At 38.9% G+C, this 19643-nt stretch overlaps 1 protein-coding gene across 2 annotated transcripts in view; it reads left to right on the top strand.

The window, feature by feature from the left end:
* The first annotated feature begins 1276 nt into the window (after positions 1 to 1276).
* The window catches only part of ERAP2 (endoplasmic reticulum aminopeptidase 2), a 39982-nt gene continuing 21615 nt past the window's right edge, over positions 1277 to 19643 (top strand). Inside the window, exons 1-7 of one of the 2 annotated variants that reach the window (XM_072789982.1) lie at positions 1277 to 1339; positions 4024 to 4714; positions 7931 to 8069; positions 11719 to 11853; positions 13486 to 13606; positions 15690 to 15844; positions 19021 to 19134. In XM_072789982.1, coding sequence (XP_072646083.1) covers positions 4161 to 4714; positions 7931 to 8069; positions 11719 to 11853; positions 13486 to 13606; positions 15690 to 15844; positions 19021 to 19134 — 1218 coding nt within the window. In that variant the 5' untranslated portion in view covers positions 1277 to 1339; positions 4024 to 4160. The remainder of the gene's footprint in view (positions 1340 to 4023; positions 4715 to 7930; positions 8070 to 11718; positions 11854 to 13485; positions 13607 to 15689; positions 15845 to 19020; positions 19135 to 19643) is intronic. The other variant, XM_072789972.1, reaches the window with a different exon arrangement.

The following is a 19643-nucleotide window of genomic DNA, read 5'->3' as shown; positions in this document are numbered from 1 at the left end:
ATTCCCTGGGCCACAAACATCCCATAGCTTATTCTGTTATCAGGAAAAAATTAATTAGAAACCCTATTTGATGAGAAAGAGTTCTAAGTAATAAGCTACGAAGCCCCCTGGACCTTACTCAACTTTGTTGTCTAGGATTCTGCAGCCCGATCCTGGAACCCTGTTTCCTCATCTCCCCCATCCCTTCTGTTCTCGTGGGCAGAGAGGAGTTCTGAGAACACACACACTGAGCTGGGCCCTGTGACAAGGAATGTCGCCAAAGTACCCCCCGCTTCCTCTCCATCCTTTGCCCCGTCCCTCCCCTGCTGCAGCATTAGATACCCAAGAGTTGGCCTTCGGTTCCTCCTCTTCTTTGGCCCCCTTTTCTGCACTCATCTGTTTCCAGCCGACTTCCCCACGCCACGGTGCCCCTCTAGCTACAGGAAATGCCATGCTGAGGGGCTCCATTCAACCCTGTGCCTTTAGCCCTCGGTGTAGGCTACCTCCTAGACTTTTGCTCCTCTGCTTTATCAAATTGTTTATCCAAGTTGACATGAAAAAACATAGAAAAAAGAAAAAAAAATTAAAGTTTGAGAGTTAACTAGGATCTAATAATAGCAGCACTTGAATTGAATGCTGAGCCAAAGGACAGGCTGCAAAATCAAATGTATGGCAGGACAAAGTACAAACACCAGAATATGAGGAAGGTGTGTAAGATGACAAAAGCCAAGCTGGTTTTATTTCACTTGAGAATAACACCTGTGTGGGCCTTTAATGCCCTAGGATCTAAACCAAACACCTGGACAGAGCATCAGAAGGCCCATGTGGCACATAGGCTGCCAGTTGGCCCCCCACGGTCTCCACGTGGGTACCTGCCTCTCTGTGTACATAGGAGGAAGCCACAGAAAGTTTTAAGCAGGGGGGTGACATGATCAAGCGGTAGTGCAAAGGATGAATCTGGCATCAGACCAGGCCTTGAGGAGTCCAGGAGACTTGTTTGAAGGCCATTGTGAGGAGCAAGGGGGACCTAGACGACTTGAATGGCTCTGAGAATTCTTTAAACTTTGGATACAAAGAGATTGAAAGCGAAGGATCAAAAGGACTTCGCAACAACCTGGAGAGGGGGCAGGATCAAAATAGGTCTATGGTCCAATCACAGATGATGGAGGAGGGCTTGAAGCAAGACAAAGTCTTGTGGTTTTGGACTAAAGCTCTTGTCTGAAGCCCCATTCGTCTTTACCATAATGAACCAGCCAGTGCTGTAATCAGGAAGTATGCAAAGTTCTGGGTCTTACCAGAACAGAAAGTGAAATCAAAAGCACCTTCCCTTTCACTCAAATCTGCAACAGCATGGAGTAAGGTAACATATCAATATTTCTCTTCAATTTTGTCTTAAAGCTCAGAATTTTTCAGTGAGAATGATTGATTACTAGAACTTAAGCTACAAAAAATGCTAGATTGAGGAGCTCTTGTGATGTAAGGTGAGGCCTGGGGGAAGGGAGCGAATCTGGCACTACTGCCTTGCAAAGTATGTGAGGTTAAGGTTGGGAGTTGATTTAAGAATCCCTCTGCTTTACTGACTCACTCTCTTTCAGAGATCTTTTAGCCTTTCCCAGACATTTGCTGCAATTCCTGTCTTGGATCGCAGGATGTTTTTGTTCACTGCAGTGCTCTTGGATGTAAAGGAAAGTCCCCGAGACCAAGGGTCAAGGACTATATATTCATCCCCATTTTGCTTGAAATTTCCCATGTGATTTTGGGAAAGTCACTTACTCTTAGGTTCCTTATCCAGACACCAAAGATTTCTATCAGCCGGCCTTTCAAGGGCTGTATGAATAAATAGCAAGGCCTTTTTCTCCAGTCTTGACCAATGAAATACAGCTTTCTTGGAGTGTGTCTGCTACAAGTAGGGACAGAACTAATCCTTAATTTATGCCAGATAATTCAAGTAATAATAATCACAATAATAATTTAATAGTTAACATTCATTATGTGCTTTGTATAGGCTAGTTGCGGCGCTATATCAAATTCTTCCTATGAGTTATTTCATTTAATCTTCCTAAGGTGAGGATAGTATGATTATTACACTATTTTATAAGGTTAGAAAACTTACACTCAAAAAATAAAAAAAATTGGGCAGCCCAGGTGGCTCAGCGGTTTGGCTCAGCGGTTTGGCACAGCCTTCGGCCCAGGGTGTGATTCTGGAGACCTGGGATCAAGTCCCATGTCGGGCTCCCTGCATGGAGCCTGCTTCTCCCTCTGCCTGTGTCTCTCATGAATAAATAAATAAAATCTTTAAAAAGATTGTCCAAAAATCATATAGGTAAGTGCATTGGAACTAGTATTAGAATCCAAGCACTCTGATTCCCAAGCTCATGACTTATCAAATAAGCAATTATTCAAACATTTTCATTTTTAAAACATTCAGAAATTTGAGGTAATAGACCAATTATGGTTTTGTGTTTTAGAGGTTCTTGGAACACTAAGGTTTAGTAGCTGTAATTTTTTTTTTCAAAGATTTATTTATTTGGGGACAAAGAGCATGAAGGAGGAGGGGCAGAGGAAGAGGGAGAGAGACTCTCCAGGAGACTCCTTGCTGAGTGTGGAGCCCAATGGGGGGCTCGATTTCAAGACCCTGGGATCATGACCTGAGCTGAAACCAAGAGTCAGACACTCAACCGAAAGAATCCTTCAGGTGCTCCTAGCCGTAATATAATGCTTACCTAAAAAAGATAGGAAAAATGTCATTATCTTTTTTTTTTAAGATTTTATTTATTTATTCATGAGAGACACAGAGAGAGGCAGAGACACAGGCAGAGGGAGAAGCAGGCTCCCTGCAGGGAGCCCGACGTGGGACTCGAGGATCATGCCTTGGGCCAGAAGCAGGTGCTCAACCACTGAGCCACACAGACATCCCTCATTATCTTTTTAATGAAAAAATTTTCCCCAGCTTATTGAAGTATAACTGACATTATATTATTATATAAGTTTAAAGTGTACGACGTATTGATTTGATACATTACATATTACAAAATGATTACCACCATTGCATTAGCTAACACCTCCATCCCATCCCATAATTACCATTTCTTTCTTGTGGTGAGAAAGTTACAGACCTACTCTTTTGAGAATACACTGAGAATCTACTCAACATTCAAGTACAAGATACAGTATGATAATCTACAATCACTGCTGTACATTAGATCCCTAGAACTTGTTAAATCGTTTTGTGCCCATTTCCCCCACTGCACAGCTCCTGGTAACCACCACTCTACTCTGTTTCTCTGAGCATTGCTTTTGTAGATTCTACACATACATGATATACGGTATTTATGTGTCTTTCTCTGTCTGACTTATTTCACTTGTCCTTAGTGAAATAATACATAAATATTCTCACTAAGAATATTAGAAACTCAAACTTTTTTCCTGTATCTTTTGATGTTTTGGAAATATATGAAGGGTAAACACTGAACTTGACCAGCATCCTTTCCACCAACAGCCATAGAATAAAGCCATTCAGATGATGCTATTCATTGAAAGAGGTGAAGTTCAACACCATTAATAATTATACCTGGTGTCCAAAGAACATAGAGTTTCATAGTGACTCAAGACAAAATAGAGACCACCTGTGCAGCTTATTTTCAGGTGTCCAGGATACAGCTAGAATGATGTAGCCAAATGTTAAAAACATTTAAACATTAATTCACTAAATCATTAGTGAATTCATTAGTGAATTCATTAATTCTTCATTAAACATAATTCACGCAGTGAATTTATATACCTGCCTTATGTTTATTGCATAAGAATGCAGAGGGAATTCTATACATGCAGTTTTAAGGCAGAGTCCTTTCTTTCATTTGGCCTCTACAGGACTTTTTTGTAATAACTAAATGATAGCTCAATTTCTACTTTATTGTGTGGTTATTTAGCTTGATCCTAACAGCAGGTTTTCTCCATTCACAAACATAGTTTTACTTTTTAAAGATTTATTTATTAATTGAATTCTTTTTCTACATGCTATAAATGTTTTCTTTTTCCTCCTAGGTCAAATCCATCTTTGAAACATATCATTCGGATCCTGTGTGATGTAACTGGAGCTAGTACAGTGCTGTAGAGAATTATGCAATTTAGCCTGGATATTAATTTGTTCTGGAGAATGATTTAGTATCCATTTGTCTACAATGGCTAATTCATGCAGAAAACTGATATTTAATATTTACATGGGATTTTACTGCTCAGCCATCTTGCCCAAAATATGCATTTGTTCTCAATTTTCAATGTCATCTATTGATCTGTTAAATACAGACCCTGGGGCTTTCCCAGTAGCCACCAGTGGGGAACCATTTCCTTGGAATAAGCTAAGGCTCCCCAGCATGGTCGTTCCCCTCCACTATGACCTCTTGGTCCATCCAAATCTCACCTCTCTGGACTTTGTTGCATCTGAGAAGATTGAAGTCCTGGTCAGAGATGCAACCCAATTTATCATCTTGCATAGCAAAGATCTTGAAATCATGAATGTCATCCTTCAATCAGAGGAAGATCTGAGATACAGGAAACCAGGGAAAAGGCTGAACATTTTGCATTATCCTGCTCATGAACAAATTGCACTGTTGGTTCCAGAGAAACTTATGGCTGATTTGAGATACTCTGTGGCAATTGATTTCCAGGCCAATTTAGCCAACGGTTTTGAAGGATTTTATAAAAGCACATACAGAACTCATGGTGGTAAAACAAGGTAGGACATTGCTCTAGCTGTTTAGTCTCTTGTGATACTTTCCTTATGGGTGACATCTGTTTGCCAGGAGCCCATTTCAGCAGTCTTTTATGAAAAGTTTAATAAACTGTGAGAAACTTGGAAGAAGCAGCAGCTCTGCGATTTATTAAGGAAATCTCAATAAAGATGGGAACACAAAATGCAGAGGCATAAACAACTAGAGGGAGAATGACTAGGACAGATGAGTATGTGACTGTGTTGAGACAGGTATATTCATGTGCTAGGGAGAAGGACTGTCCTGGCACAGAAAGCTGAAATAGGGAAGGCTTCTCAAAGGAGGTGAGTCTTGATCTGGAACCAGAAGGAAATGCAAGTGAGATTTGGGTTGAGAGAAAGGAAGTGAGAATGTGTGTACATTGCCCAGGAAACAGCATGACTCAAATCCAAGAGGCAGGAACAAGTCTGTTTGGAGAAATGAGAAATATGGATTGACCGGCATGGATAAGGACAGTGACAAAGGAGAGAAGTAGAGTATAAAGGAGTCAGATCATGCAAAGACTTTGAACCTCTTGTAGGGAGGTTAGGCTTTTCCTCCAGTGCAGTAGGAATTCTCAGGAGCTTCTGGTCTGAGGTATGCTCCATAAAGCTCAAGTATATGTTGAGAGTACATTATAGAGAGGGGGAGAGGGGACATAGAGGACGGCAATTATTTAGGAGGCCGTTCCAGTGATGTGAGCAAGAAGTGAGGGTGGCTTGAGCCAGGCTAGTGGCAGTGCTTATGGAGTCAAGTGACTGAACTTGGCATTTGTTTTGGAGGGTAAAACGGAATTTTCTGATAGTTATGTGAAATTAGAGAAAGAGAAGCATCAATGATGCTTTATAGAGTGGATGCTTTGGTTGCCCACGGCCAGGGTCCATCTGGGAGGGAAGAGGAGTCTGGTTTCAGTACTTTCCCACCTTTTATCAGTGACACTCAACAGCCAGTTAGAGAAACCCAAATACAGTGGCTTAACCACAGAGGAGGCCATTATTTTCTCATGCAACAGGAAGTCCAGAAACAGGACAGCCCAGGTTTGCTACAACCCTCTTCCGTGCTATCCGGGACCCAGGCTGCTTCTATCTTTCTGCTCAGCACCCCTGGCATGTGGCTTTCCTCCTAATACAAAATGATTTCTGCACCTCTAGGCATCAAGTCCACATTGTAGGAAGGGGGTGGGGGGTTGGAGGAGAGAAAAAGACAAAAAGAAACATTTCAGCTGAATATTTTACAAAGTTTTCCCACTCATTGACTTTAACCAGGCCAGAATGAGTTATATTGCTCCACCAAGTTGCAAGAGAGTCTGAAGAGGTGATTCTTTTATCTGGACACATTGTCTTCTTGAGTAAAATCAGGATTTCATTGGCATTGGAGAAGGGGAATGAGTGGGTGACTTTAGCAATGTCTGCTACATATCTCTTCTTTCCCGCCTTAGGTGCTCACTACCCTCTGGGGACTCATGTGCCGTCCCCCTCCCCTGCCTAGTCCCCAGAAGTCCACTTAGGGGAGTTCTTTAGGCCCATGTCTTTGCCCCTCCCCTTGGGGACACCCCCTCAATGCAACCTCATTTCTCATGGGTCTAATCTCAGCCAGCGTAGTGCCAGATGGGGAATTTATTATCAATTTTGCTCACTTAGGCAACATGTGACCAGTGTGGCTTTTTCATTTTTTGAAGTGACAAAGCCTTCACCCCAAAGAAGTACTTTTTAAGGATATTATTTTGGGAGATGTGGGAAATTGGGAGGGGAGGGGAGGATTTTTTTGAGTACAGCTCTTGTAACTAACCTCAGGCTATTTGTGACTCTTCTTAAGATTAATTAGTTCTCTTCATACTCAATCACATAGTAGGTCTAACACATAGGATGATTTGCAGGACAGCGTCAAGAGACTCATGAATCTCTCTCTCTCTCTCTCACACACACACACACACTCACACGCACACACACACACACACACACACGACTTAACCTAAAATATAGAATAATCCAGTCAACATAGTTCTTTGAGAAGCAAGAAATCACTACTTTGCATGCAGAGCTAAAACTAATTGTGCAAGTAGCAGAAAAGAAATTGAATTTTTCACTTTCCCAATATAGACTTACTATAAACAAAAGTTCACAGCAGTGAAAATTCTTCTGGGCATGTGGAACTCTTTTATTCTTGTAGTAGCTGCTACCAAATCCAAATAAAGCCGGAAGTTCCAAGCAAATCGTTTTGATCCCCAGCCTCATTCTCCAATCTATATTATAGAAACAAAGTGAATCGAGGCACAATTATCCTGACAACTCCTCTTCTTTCCCTCCTGGGCCTTCACCTTTATCTCTTCTCCTTCTCTAACAAAACTCTGCACTCTAGGTTTGTTTCTTAATTGAAGCTTAAAGTCCAAAGAATACGTCTATAATTATACAATTTCAGGCATTATCAAGGTGATAAGGTAGAGAGATTTGTCAGAATAACTATGTATCTATTATAGTCTGTGGACTGGAGCTACTTTGCTGGAAAGCAGAGAAAACTAGAAGTTTCTGGGAGTTAGACTCTGTGCCCCACCCCCCCACCCCCCCCACCCCCGTGGGGTACAGAATATGAAATCCCAGCTCCTTGCTTCCGACAGGGGAAATCTCAAAGGTGTAGTTTCCATTCCAGAGCTCCCCAGAGTGCAGGCTGAAGCTGGATCCAGCCTGGCTTTTTCTTCTGTCCTCTCCTGTTTCCCTCGCTCCTTACCTACCTCCTTAGCATCTCCTGGGAGGCATGTTTTTAATAAAGCAGGGCCTGCTTCCTGAGAACACAACCTAAGACATCCCTGATATTCACAAGTACTCAAATCTCCAACTGAAGCCCCCTCCTTAGGGATGGTCCTTACCCACTAATAATCGTAGTCACTTTTGGCATCAAATTGATGGGGCGTGCCTATTTCATTTAGCAGCTGAGTTACTGAAAGTCTCTGATCCTTGTCAACTACGAGTATGAAGGAGGTCATGTAAGTGGACTGTGCAGCACTGTGCATTATTCATGATTGGCAGCCACCAAACACAATTTTACCCCTGTTTTATTTAAGAAGACAGCCTAGATTCACTAAGATGATGGTTTGAGAAGTCAAATATATCACCTCCAGGATTGATAACCTGTGTCCTGATGGCATAGTGCATTTCTTTTCTTGGTTTCACTTGCAAATTCTGGCCGGTGGTTTCTTAACTTCACAGAATAATTGCAGTAACGGATTTTGAGCCAACTGGAGCACGGATGGCTTTCCCTTGTTTTGATGAACCACTGTTTAAAGCCAAATTTTCCATCAAGATAAGAAGAGAAAGTGGACACATTGCACTCTCCAACATGCCAAAGGTATTGTCACTTTCAGAAACTTTGGGGGAATCATCGCAAGTTGACCCTTGGTCTTTGTATTTATTTATTTATTTATTTATTTATTTATTTATTTATTTATTCATTCATTCATTCATTCATTCATTCATTTATATTTCCTGTTTTCAAATTTCAGCCGTTATTTATTTTTTTTATCCACTTACATATTCTATAATAACCCCAATCCTTCTAGATTTTAACATCATTCTGTGTGGGGCATTGTTATACCAGAAGTTAAAAAAAAACACAAAGTGATTTATATTTTATTTGTATTCATATGGAAACAATGTTCCTTTTAAATCTGTGTTACTTGGCTAGGGATGAAATTCAGAACCACCCAGACAGAGCAGCACTTCTCAAACTTTAATATTCGGATGAGTCATCTGAGGATCTTGTTAAAATTTAGATTCTGATCCAGCTTGGAATGAGGCTCAAAGTGCTGGCTTTTTAACAAGCTCCCAGGTGATACCACTGCTGCTGGTCCAGGCATCACATTTAGAGCGGGAAGGATCTAGAGAACCCTGCCTGGGCTCGACCCTGGAAATTCTGAGCTAGTGATCTCTGATCTCTGATGAAACTTAGAAATTCTTTTTTTTTTCTTTTAAGTTCCATGGGTAACTCTTAAGATCGTCTGTGAAATTCATCTATTGTAGCCATATACTTTTTTTTTAATTGAAAGAGACACTTGAACATTTTATTTGGACTCAAAATTCAGAGACTCAGAAAGATACAGCAGGCTATGGGCCTCATTTGATATTTCCTCACTAATGATATACTTGCCATTTGTGATGTTGGACAAAAAATATAAAATATTTCTCAACCACTGCTTGGAAAGTGAGACAAAATTAGAGACTATTCTGATTGTTCTTCAGCAAAATGAGCAGCCCAGAAAGCAGCCGGGCCATCACAAGCCAGCAAGGGGCCCTACCGCATTTTTCTCTCTGCCCTCCACAGAGATGGGCCTCTATGGATGAAGGGGAGAAATGAGTCGATAACATGAGACACTGAATTTCCCTAGATTTCGGTTTCATGCTGGTAAAGGTATTTGCTCTGATACACTGGCAGAGCAGATCAAGGGGGAAAGTGACAATACTCCATGTGACACATATCCTAGTTTTTCCCCGATCACACGGACAGCAATTTAATCAGCCCACTCGTTTCAGGGTAAAAATGATCCTCTACTTGGAACTCCAAGTCTGCTTTCTAACTAAACGTTCATTTAAGGGCAGCTCAGTCTCTTTCCCGGCAGCTTTTAATTAATGTCATTTTTCCTATGAACAATCATGGAAGGTAATAAAAATATACTTATTGAAGCCTTTTAATTAAAATGCGGTGCAAATATAATTGCCATTTCATTATATGAGAATTTGGGTTTTTTTATCTTTAGAATCCTCCAGCCATTTCTCATATTTAAGACAAATAAGTGAATATTTCAAAAATGTTTTATGCAATCCTTGAATACTTGCATTGCCTCAACTGACTTGTTCAGTTCTTTGGATCGTGCCTTTTCCAGCAAATACTGGCTTGACTTTCTGCTTCTCACCGACATGCCCAACCCAGGCTCTCTCAAAGTTGGCCGAAAAAGGGCAACTGAAGAAATGCCACAATCGTACACTCTGGCCAATCGCTGTAGCAATTAAGTTGGGTTATGGATTGGTGAGAAGAAGCAACACATGCTAAGTTCTCAATCTGTTTAGTTAAGAATACAAGATTTCAAGGAAGCGAGGTAGCCAGCTAAGTTCTACTAGAGGCAGCCTATCTTTGGGGCCTCTCTTTGTTCCCTTCATTCCTTAAAGGAACACACACCTGCTGGCGACACTTGCTATGTAAGTAAAGTCCTGCCAATATTGAGAAACAGCTAAATCCTTGTCTAGCAACAAGTGTTCCCTACTTGGAGATTACATCATCATCCTGGAAGAACATACACTAACACCTCATACGCTTCCATTTAAGGCAATGTTAATCTACACGGGTTGTTCCCAGTTCCTGAACAAAACTCAGCCTCCATGGGCTACATCTGCATCTGGAGGGAGAACACAGAGGGATCGCCCATTTGTCTCCTAACCACTCCTGCCACCAGTGTCTAGTGTCACAGACTCTCATTCTCCCGTAGTCCCACAGCCTTCCTCCTCCTTCCCTCCCAGCTCTAACACCCTAGCCCTATTTTTTTTTTTTTTTTTACAGAGTTTGTTCCTAAGACTACGGTCATAAGGCCCTCTCCCCGGCCTCTGCCATAATCCTCACCTCTGTAGAAATATGTGCTCATAGAATTCTGGTTGAGTCAGACTCCTAAAAAAAAAGAGATTGTTTTTCTGCAAAGTTAACTTGTAGGATATATAATATGATATATATATATCATAGTCCAGTATATACTGCCACCTTTTTAAAAGTATTTGGTCAGTGTCTTCTGCTTTATTAAAACTTTGGACCTCATTTTTTAAAAAATAGAATTCTGTAGAATCAAATCCTGTTGCACAAACACTAAATAGCACAAACATTTGTTATTTAAGAAGGCGAGGCAGTTTCTGGTAACACTTCAAGCTATTTTCTCTTGCCAAACCAAACTGCGATCTTATCCAAACAGATAAAATATGTTTAACAAGCCCTGGGTAGTGCTGTCACGAGCCTGATGCCTTCAAAGGGATGTTGGGAGGGGAAAGCTAGTCTAAGAGCTGTTACCCATTTGAAGAAAGCAGTATTTTCAGATTCTTGGATCTGTGTCCGTTCAATATTTGGGGGCATTGTACCATGGTGGAGACCATCTCTGGGGCAAGTTATCCTGAGCAAATAAAGATAGAATTTGGTAATTAACTCAGTGATTTTGATAGATGTGGCTGACCAGTCTGTAGGCTTAAAACTTCTTACTTCTTCCGGAGATAGGCAGAAGCTTAAATTACTAATGACCTCCTTGGCCTGCCTGCTTTCATTGCTGAATCAATGAAGCAAAGATAAAATAAGACTATGACTCAAGCTGTCACACAGCGAGTGAAAGAATGAGCAATGTCTTTGGAGTCACACGGTCACATCCACATCTTGGTCTTGCTGTGGAACTAGCCATGTGATCCTGGGCCAATTCAGTTAATGTTTCTGAGGCTCTGTTTCCTCACCTGTGAAATAACACCTACCTCACACATAAATAATAAGAGGATTAAAAGATGATGAAAAGTATTTCACGGAGTTTTGCGTCCCATTCCCTTCTGCAACAGAGATTTCTTATATAACAAACAAAGGGAAAGGAGACATTCTTTGATATTTTTCCTTAGAAGTACAGATTTTGAATTTATGCCAGTGTTGGAGATTACTGCATTTCAAAAAAGTAGAACCATCTAAAATATTTTTATGCTTTCAAGAAACAAAATAAGAAATAAGATTTGGCATCATTCTGGAATCCCAAAAGTGGTACACTGAGTCTTCGAGGAAGTCCAGGGATTAAAAAAAAAAAAAAAAAAAAAAAAACAACCCACAAAAGGAGGAGGGGAGAGATCACAATATTATGATGGGCCATTAATTTCCTATAATGGCATCAAGTGTCCTTCAAAGTGTCAGGACCTTCCTCTAACTAACCTGGCTTAAGTCATGGACATTGTAAAATAGTCACATTTTCAAGTACTGTTTTTTCCTCTTCCTGTAGGTTAAGACAATTGAACTTGAGGGAGGCATCTTAGAAGATCACTTTGAAACTTCAGTAAAAATGAGTACATACCTTGTAGCCTACGTAGTTTGTGATTTCATCTCTGTGAGTGGCACAACCTCCTCAGGGGTCAAGGTGAGATTGAGTTCTAATTTTATGCACTGTCCTGAGAGCAATAAGCTTTTATTAGATTAAGATTTCTTTTTCTCTTATTACTAAAGTATCATGCTTATTTTACAAAATAGGCAAAAAATAAATTGTTTATAAATCCCATCACCAAGATATAATGATTGATAATTTAGTGTAAACTTTTCAAATATTTTCTGTATGTATGTCAGTAGATGAGAGTGTATACAATAGCTGTATATACTTACTCTTTACAAAATAAAGTTTAACCTTATTTCACTCTATTTTTACCATAATATGCCATAAGAACTGAATGCCATTAAATTTTTCTATAATATTTTGTTATAATATTTTAGAGTATATTTTATGGATATTTCTATAATATTATGTTCATAATACCTTAGTGTTATATTGCATGGATGTACCAAAAATTTTAATCAGTATCTTGTTTTAGGACATTCATATTGTTTCCAATTGTTTTCTATAATAACTTTTTTCCCCAATGAGAGGTAGACTTTGTAATTTTTAAAGTCTTCATTATTTGAAAAAATTTACAACACCCAGTGAGTATCTTACAGTTTTGCAAATATCAGTAGAGAAACATCATTATCATCATCTCCTTACCCTGAAGAGCCAAATGTAGACATAAAAATATTCAAAGAACCATAAAATAATGCTTATTAAAAACACCTATAATATGGCTATTTCAACTTATATACTTATTATACTTACAGATATATAGATATATATATCTACAATGTATCTACATACATAACATACCCAGCTTCAGGTGTGCATAGGTAACAGAAGTGTGAGCAGTCTGAGGGCACTATACTTCAAGTTCCAGTGAGCTTCCTAGGTTTCACATCCCAGCTCTACAATTTTCTATATAGGTGTATGGGTGACTTGGAGCAAATTAATTTTCATGTGTTTCTATCTTTTCATAAGGTTGTTGAGAGAATTCAGTTAGATTTCACATGTATACATTTAGCACTGTGCCTGATAAGCCATCAAAAAATGGTAACTATTAACATATCCTTCCTATAAAAGTTCTTAGGGATTTCAGATAATTCAGAGCAAGAAAGCAAATCATGAAATGAAAGTAAACCCATCCCTGAAACCTGATAAAAGTGGAATGTAATTTTATTTTTTTCCACTCAGTGGCTATTTACTTGGAGGGAGTAAATGAACATATTTGGATATTCTTGAGTTTAGAGTCAACTAGATGGGAAGATGGATCCAATAAGTTCTTGAAGACTTTCCAACTTATGTACTTATGTTTTATTTGACTTGTGCTGGTGGACACAATTCTGGAAGGCTAACACTCAAGTGCTAGAATGCATGTCAGTGATGAGTTCAAGTGGCATCTCATGATAAAATGGATCCATATAGCTTGAAATTTACAGATTAGCACCTAGGAAATGAATTATAACAGGGAACACAGGGTTGTTTGTAATTCTTAAGACTGACTTTTGCTGTAATACTTTATGGAACATCTTATCCCCATCAAAAACATTCTTAATTCTTAATCATTTCTTGAAAAATGTGGTCTACCTTTCTTTGAGTGAGGACTGTCAGGAATGGAATTGTGCCAAGGATTTGTGATATTCAAAGACCACTTCTTCTGATTAATATTTCCAGGTGTCTATCTATGCATCCCCAGACAAATGGAGTCAAACACATTATGCTTTGGAAGCATCATTAAAGCTACTTAATTTTTATGAAAATTACTTTGATATCAACTATCCACTCCCCAAACTGGGTAGGTTCAAATTCCATGTCATTATATTTATTTTTGCTTATAAACCTTGCTTTGATTTTTTATATGTGATTTAAATGAGTACTGAAGAGATTCAGTTAGCCCAGGAAGCAATAATTTTACTTCAGAGATGGTTCTTGAGCATAGAGAAGGTATTTATGAGAAGTACAAGTAGTGTGGATCATTTTATTCTTTTATTAGGTTCATATTAAAATAGCTGCATGGCAGGTTAGATTTAATCGAATGAAGTTTCCAGAGCATACAACCTTTTTCTGTGCCTTAAAGATCATATGAAATGTATTTATTTTTTTAAGATTTTATTTATTTATTCATGAGAGACACAGAGAGAGAGACAGATAGAGAGACACAGGGAGAGGGAGAAGCAGGCTCCATGCAGGCCCCATGCTCGATGTGGGACTCGATCCCCGGTCTCCAGGATCACACCCTGGGCTGAAGGCCGCGCTAAACCGCTGAGCCACCCAGGCTGCCCGAAATGTATTTTATTTTTAAAAATATTTTACTTATTTATTTATTTGAGAGAGAGAGAGAGAAAGTTTGAGCATGAGCAGGAGGAGAAGCAGATGGAGAGAGAAAGGGAGAAGCAGACTCTTCACTGATCAGGGAGCCCAACTCGGGGCTCAATCCCAGGAATTTGGGATCATGACCTGAGCCAAAGGCAGATGCTTACCCGACTGAGCCACCTAGGCGACCCTATAAAATGTATTTTAAAAATAACTGAAAAGAAGGGTACAGTATAGGAAAAATTAAACCAGATATAAGTATCTCTAATGACTATAGGAAATAATCCAATTAATATAAAATCATCAGTGCAATTTACAAAAGGAATTATTCCCACAGGTGAAGTACCAATGAATACTAATCTTTATTGATGCTAATTTATTTTTTGATTGTCTTATAAATATTTGTTTTTATCCACTAGAATTAACTAGTGTTAATTCCAGGCAATGTAATCACAAGTCAAGTGGCTTGGTTTGTTTCAACTTAAAAAGAATTACCTTTCTTTTTAGTCAAACAGTACTTCTTCCAAAATGACATAGCAGAATAAAAAGTAAAAATTCCAAGATTAAATATTAGCCAGAAATTTTATGACCTATGTGACACCAATGGCAAAGGATAAACATACACACACACACAGAGATATAATATAAATTAATATACGTTATGCCCGAGTTGCTTAAAGCTGATCACATTTCACTTTTTTTACTCAAGACTTTGTTAAGAGGTAGAAAAAATATCAATGCTGAAAAGGAAATTGAGGTCAGAAATAATTGATGCCCATAGCTTTTTTCCTGTACTGCCTTAGAAAGGACACTTGCTCATAATAGAGGCTGTATGTTCTTGAAGTACTAATTGAAATATTGACAATAGAGATTTCTCCTAAAAGATGTTTTCTGAAATTAAAATCTCATATCATTCTCTGTTTTATAGAAATGAGTTCATTATGTTTTGATGAATCTCAAACATACTAAAAATTATTTAACACCTTTCAAAGTTTTTGAGTAGTATTAATACAAAATATGAGTATTTTTTAAAAATTATTTCTTTATTCATGAGAGACGCAGAGAGAGAGAGGCACAGACACAGAGAGAGGGAGAAGCAGGCTCCATGCAGGGAGCCCGACGTGGGACTCATTTGGGGACTCCAGGATCATGCCCTGGGACAAAGCTGGCGCTAAACCGCTAAGCCAACAGGGCTGCCCTAATATGAGTATTTTTTTAGAAAATAATTTTTTTAGCAGTAATGCACCCAAGGTATTTGCCGAGTTTAGCATGCTTCAAAACAAATGGTTAAATGTCAACAGGTTACTTCAGCTCTAACCAAAGCTGTATTGATAGAATTAATGCTGCTCAGTGATGGGTACTGACTATTTTCAGTGCAACTACGAGATACTGTGTCAATGTTACAATAGACTTGATGTTTCCAGAAAACCTACTTATATGTGAAAGCATCACAATGTATTTGAGGAGAAAGTAAACCTCATTTCTAAAAAAAAAAAAAAAAAAAAAAAAAAAAATTTCTGGTGCAGAAGCCATAATGATCAAATATGGTTGTTCTTATTTCTTAGATCTAATTGCCATTCCTGACTTTGAATCTGGAGCCATGGAAAATTGGGGCCTCATCACATATAAAGAGACATCCCTGCTCTTTGATACTAAGACTTCTTCTGCTTCTGATAAACTATGGGTCACCAAAGTCATAGCCCATGAACTAGCACACCAGGTACCTGACACTCATGACAGTTTCTTAGTATCAGCCCAAAAAAAGCATTGTACAGGACATCAGCAGTCTTCCTGAAACAACATAAAATTATATCGTTTTACCCTTAGAGGGAACCTTAGAGACTATCAAGCCAAACAGTATGTCAAGTAGCAGAGATTTCAATTTCTAGACTAGGAGACTCACACAGGAGTGTTATCACAGGAGTGTTATCACTGGCCACTGTGTCATCTAAAACTCTTTAAGGCAAAGCCTTCCAATGTATTTTTTTAAAATATTTTTTTAATTTATTTATGACAGTCACACACAGAGAGAGAGAGAGGCAGAGACACAGGCAGAGGGAGAAGCAGGCTCCATGCACCGGGAGCCCGATGTGGGATTCGATCCCGGGTCTCCAGGATCGCGCCCTGGGCCAAAGGCAGGCGCCAAACCGCTGCACCACCCAGGGATCCCTTTCCAATGTATTTTAGTAAAGAAGGTATGGATTATGCAGATACATAGGACACAGAATTGGAAACCCTACAAGTAGAGATTTCTATTAAAAGTATTTCTCCTTATACCCCTAGTCTAGGGCAAAACCAATCTCCCTTCAGTTGAAACCTGTCATTATATAGCCATCACGAGTACTTCAAGTCCAAGCCATTACAGGCAGCTGACCCTAGACACATTACCTAATCCTCTAAATTTCATTGTCTTTGTCTATAAAATTAAATTAATAAACTCCCTGCTTCTTGCAGCTGTTGTAAAGAATTACAGATAAGTGTCAGTGCCTGTCACACTCAATAAGTGTTGGTTATTAATGATGGCAGCACTGATCTCTGCTACTGCTACCATTTCTTGCAGGCTACAAAATTTCCATTTCCTAGGCCCATCTATCAACACTGTATTAGATGCAAATATGGAAGTGTAAAACTAGCTGTATGGATATCAGAGACTATTTTCCACTCTATTTCATTTCTGAAAATCCCTAGTAACAAAGTGAATTGTTAAGGGCCCCAGAAATTCTCCTTCACCATGTAGACAAATACCATTTTATTGTATTTACTAGAAGCCAGCAATATCTTATTTTTAATTTTTAACTTTCCCTTTATCATTATTATAATAATACGTTGGATTTTAAGTAGTGAACTAAGTACCCAATTACATAGGAACCATGCTCAGCACTGTACTCTAAGAACATATGTACAGTTTCCTCTGGTTTAGAATCTCCCCACTGGCCCATCTTAGGGCTTTTGATCATTAGTCACTGATAGCCCTAGAGCACTTGACTGAATGTGAGGATTTCTAATCTTTCTACTGAATGTTCATAGAGAAATGGTTGGAGAGCTCTACTTCTGAGGCTCCGCTAGGCCTTCCTTTTACAGCTTCTCTTTCATTGGAGATGCAGAGTCTAGAGCTGAAGCAGTAGGCAGCAGTGGAATTTTTGTCTTGACATTTTTGTTTCCCCATTTGTCTCCATGCGACCATTCACTCTGACAAAGACTCCCAACACCAACTGAGTGGGTCAAGGGTCCATAACATGGCATACAAGGTGCCCAGGATGAAGCCCTTCTCCACTTCATCTCTTACCAAACCTAAGCTTTAGCCATCCCAGGCTATCTGCCATTTCTGAATAAGCCAGGTTGTATTGCTCCTTTATGCTTTTGCTCCTACTACTTAATCTGCCTAGAGCACACACTATTCCCAACAAGAAGACTCAGGGAACCAATCATTTCCTAACTAACTTAGGCACTCTCCTAGAAGAACTTATTTTTAACCCCTGGAATCCTCTCTATCCCTTGTACAGGCATTGGTCATAGCATCATAATGTTTCATTGTATTTATCTATCACTTGACCTCTGTCATTTGTATTGGGGCAGAGGCTGTATTACATACATCTTTATATTTCTAACTCGTTGCCAGTAATGTAGTAGATTATCAATAGATATCTATTGAATGAATGAATAAACCACTCTTATAACTGGTGACATTACCATAATTAGCTCAACTTGTATTTTTCATATTCATCACTTTCAAATTAAGGAAACACCTCCATCCCTTTTCACAGATGTCCTTAGGAAGATTGGTGCCCATTTGTAAAATGATCTGAGGGTTGTCAGAAAAGAAATAGACCTTGAACAGTTTTTAGAAGCTTCATATATAGCTATAACTGTAAAACTCTTCTGAATCTTAGAATTTTTTTGTTTAATTTCCTACCCCTCAGGAGATTGCAATCCTAAAACAGATAAACTAGATGGATAGTACTGGGCATACAGGCTAAATAAAATACAAAAGTACATGAAAAAGTAGTAATACTTAAATATAGTGTTACAGATCAAATATAGGTTAAAGGTAAATTTCTATTTAGATTTCCTTTAGGCATCTTGTTAATTTTATGTATATATATTTAAAATTGCAGAATTTTATTCACTTTAGTGTCCAGGTTAATCCCTGGAAGGAAGTCAGAGCAAAAGTTAACAACTAAATTCCCTCATCAGTAATACTATGTAGCAATCTGAAAGTCCTAAGCAAATTCTTACCAATTCTCTTAAGTACCTACTACTTAATGTAAGGAAGTGACTTCACCAAAGATATTTAGGCTTATATTTCTCCTAAGACCACCACCATAAATCAAGAATAAGGTGAATTTGCACTTACCCCACAAATGATTTTATTTTCTTCCTTAATATTAAAGCTAATAGCTAGGAAATGTTGGGAGAATAAAATGCAAGTTGGAGAGGGCAATAAAGACGAAAGAAAAGTGAAACAAAAGCAAAAATGTGGTGAGAAGGGAAGGCAAAGAACTTGGTAGAAGGAAGTTGTACAGAGAGAAAAGGGTAACAGAGAGAGGAAGGGCCTTAACCACCGAAAGAAGGAAGTTACCACCCGTTGTACTTTTTGCTACAATTAATAATTTTTTATATTGGCTTTATTTCTTTTTTTAAAGAGATATTTATTTATTTGAGAGGAGAAAGAGAGAGAGAGAGTGTGCATACATGAGTGGAGGGAGGGGCAACCAGAGAGGGAGAGAACCTCAAGCAGACTCCCCACTGAGCATGGAGTGGGACTTAGGGCTGGATCTCACAACTCTGAGATCATGACCTGTGCTGAAATCACAAGTCCCACACTAAACCTACTGAGCCACCCAGACACCCCAATATTTGTTTAATTTCTAATAACATTGAGTCTTTGCCTCCTAGTGGTTTGGGAACCTGGTTACAATGGAATGGTGGAATGATATTTGGCTCAATGAAGGTTTTGCAACATACATGGAACTCATCTCTCTTAATGCCACATATCCAGAGCTACAATTTGTAAGTTTACAATTTTGTATGTCATGCTATATATACAATTCTGCTCATAACATAAATCCCTCACCCAAACATCTATGGACAGAGAGCTCAAATAGCACAAATACACAGCGGTGTATGTGAGGTGAAAGGAAAGAAAACCTATGTGCATATACAATGATGTAGGACAAGATGGTGCCCATGGCTAAGGATCCTGTGAAGAGTTCTTGACATGTAACCTGAAAATTAAGCATAATTGGGGCACATGCCTCTAGAATTTTCAAAAGGTGAATTCACTTCCCAAAATGTATGAAAAGATTTTTTTCAAACATGTCTTTTTCTTTAGGCATAAGGAATCTAAACCCTTCATATCATAGTAGTTTGTAATGGTTAATTAGCCCTTTGAGGTGGGCGTTTGGTCCAGGATCATTTAGACAGACATGGACTCAGAGTTAGTGTCTTCTTATTTGCTTTGTGTTGAGTCCACGGTGTAATCCTAAAACTTCATATAGCCTCACTTGTAAAGCGCATAC

This window comes from Canis lupus, chromosome 2 (genome assembly GCF_048164855.1).
Source record: "Canis lupus baileyi chromosome 2, mCanLup2.hap1, whole genome shotgun sequence".
Classification (NCBI taxonomy): Eukaryota; Metazoa; Chordata; class Mammalia; order Carnivora; family Canidae; genus Canis; species Canis lupus.
The sequence above is the reverse complement of the archived record's forward strand: the minus strand, read 5'-3'. Positions and strand labels throughout refer to the sequence as shown.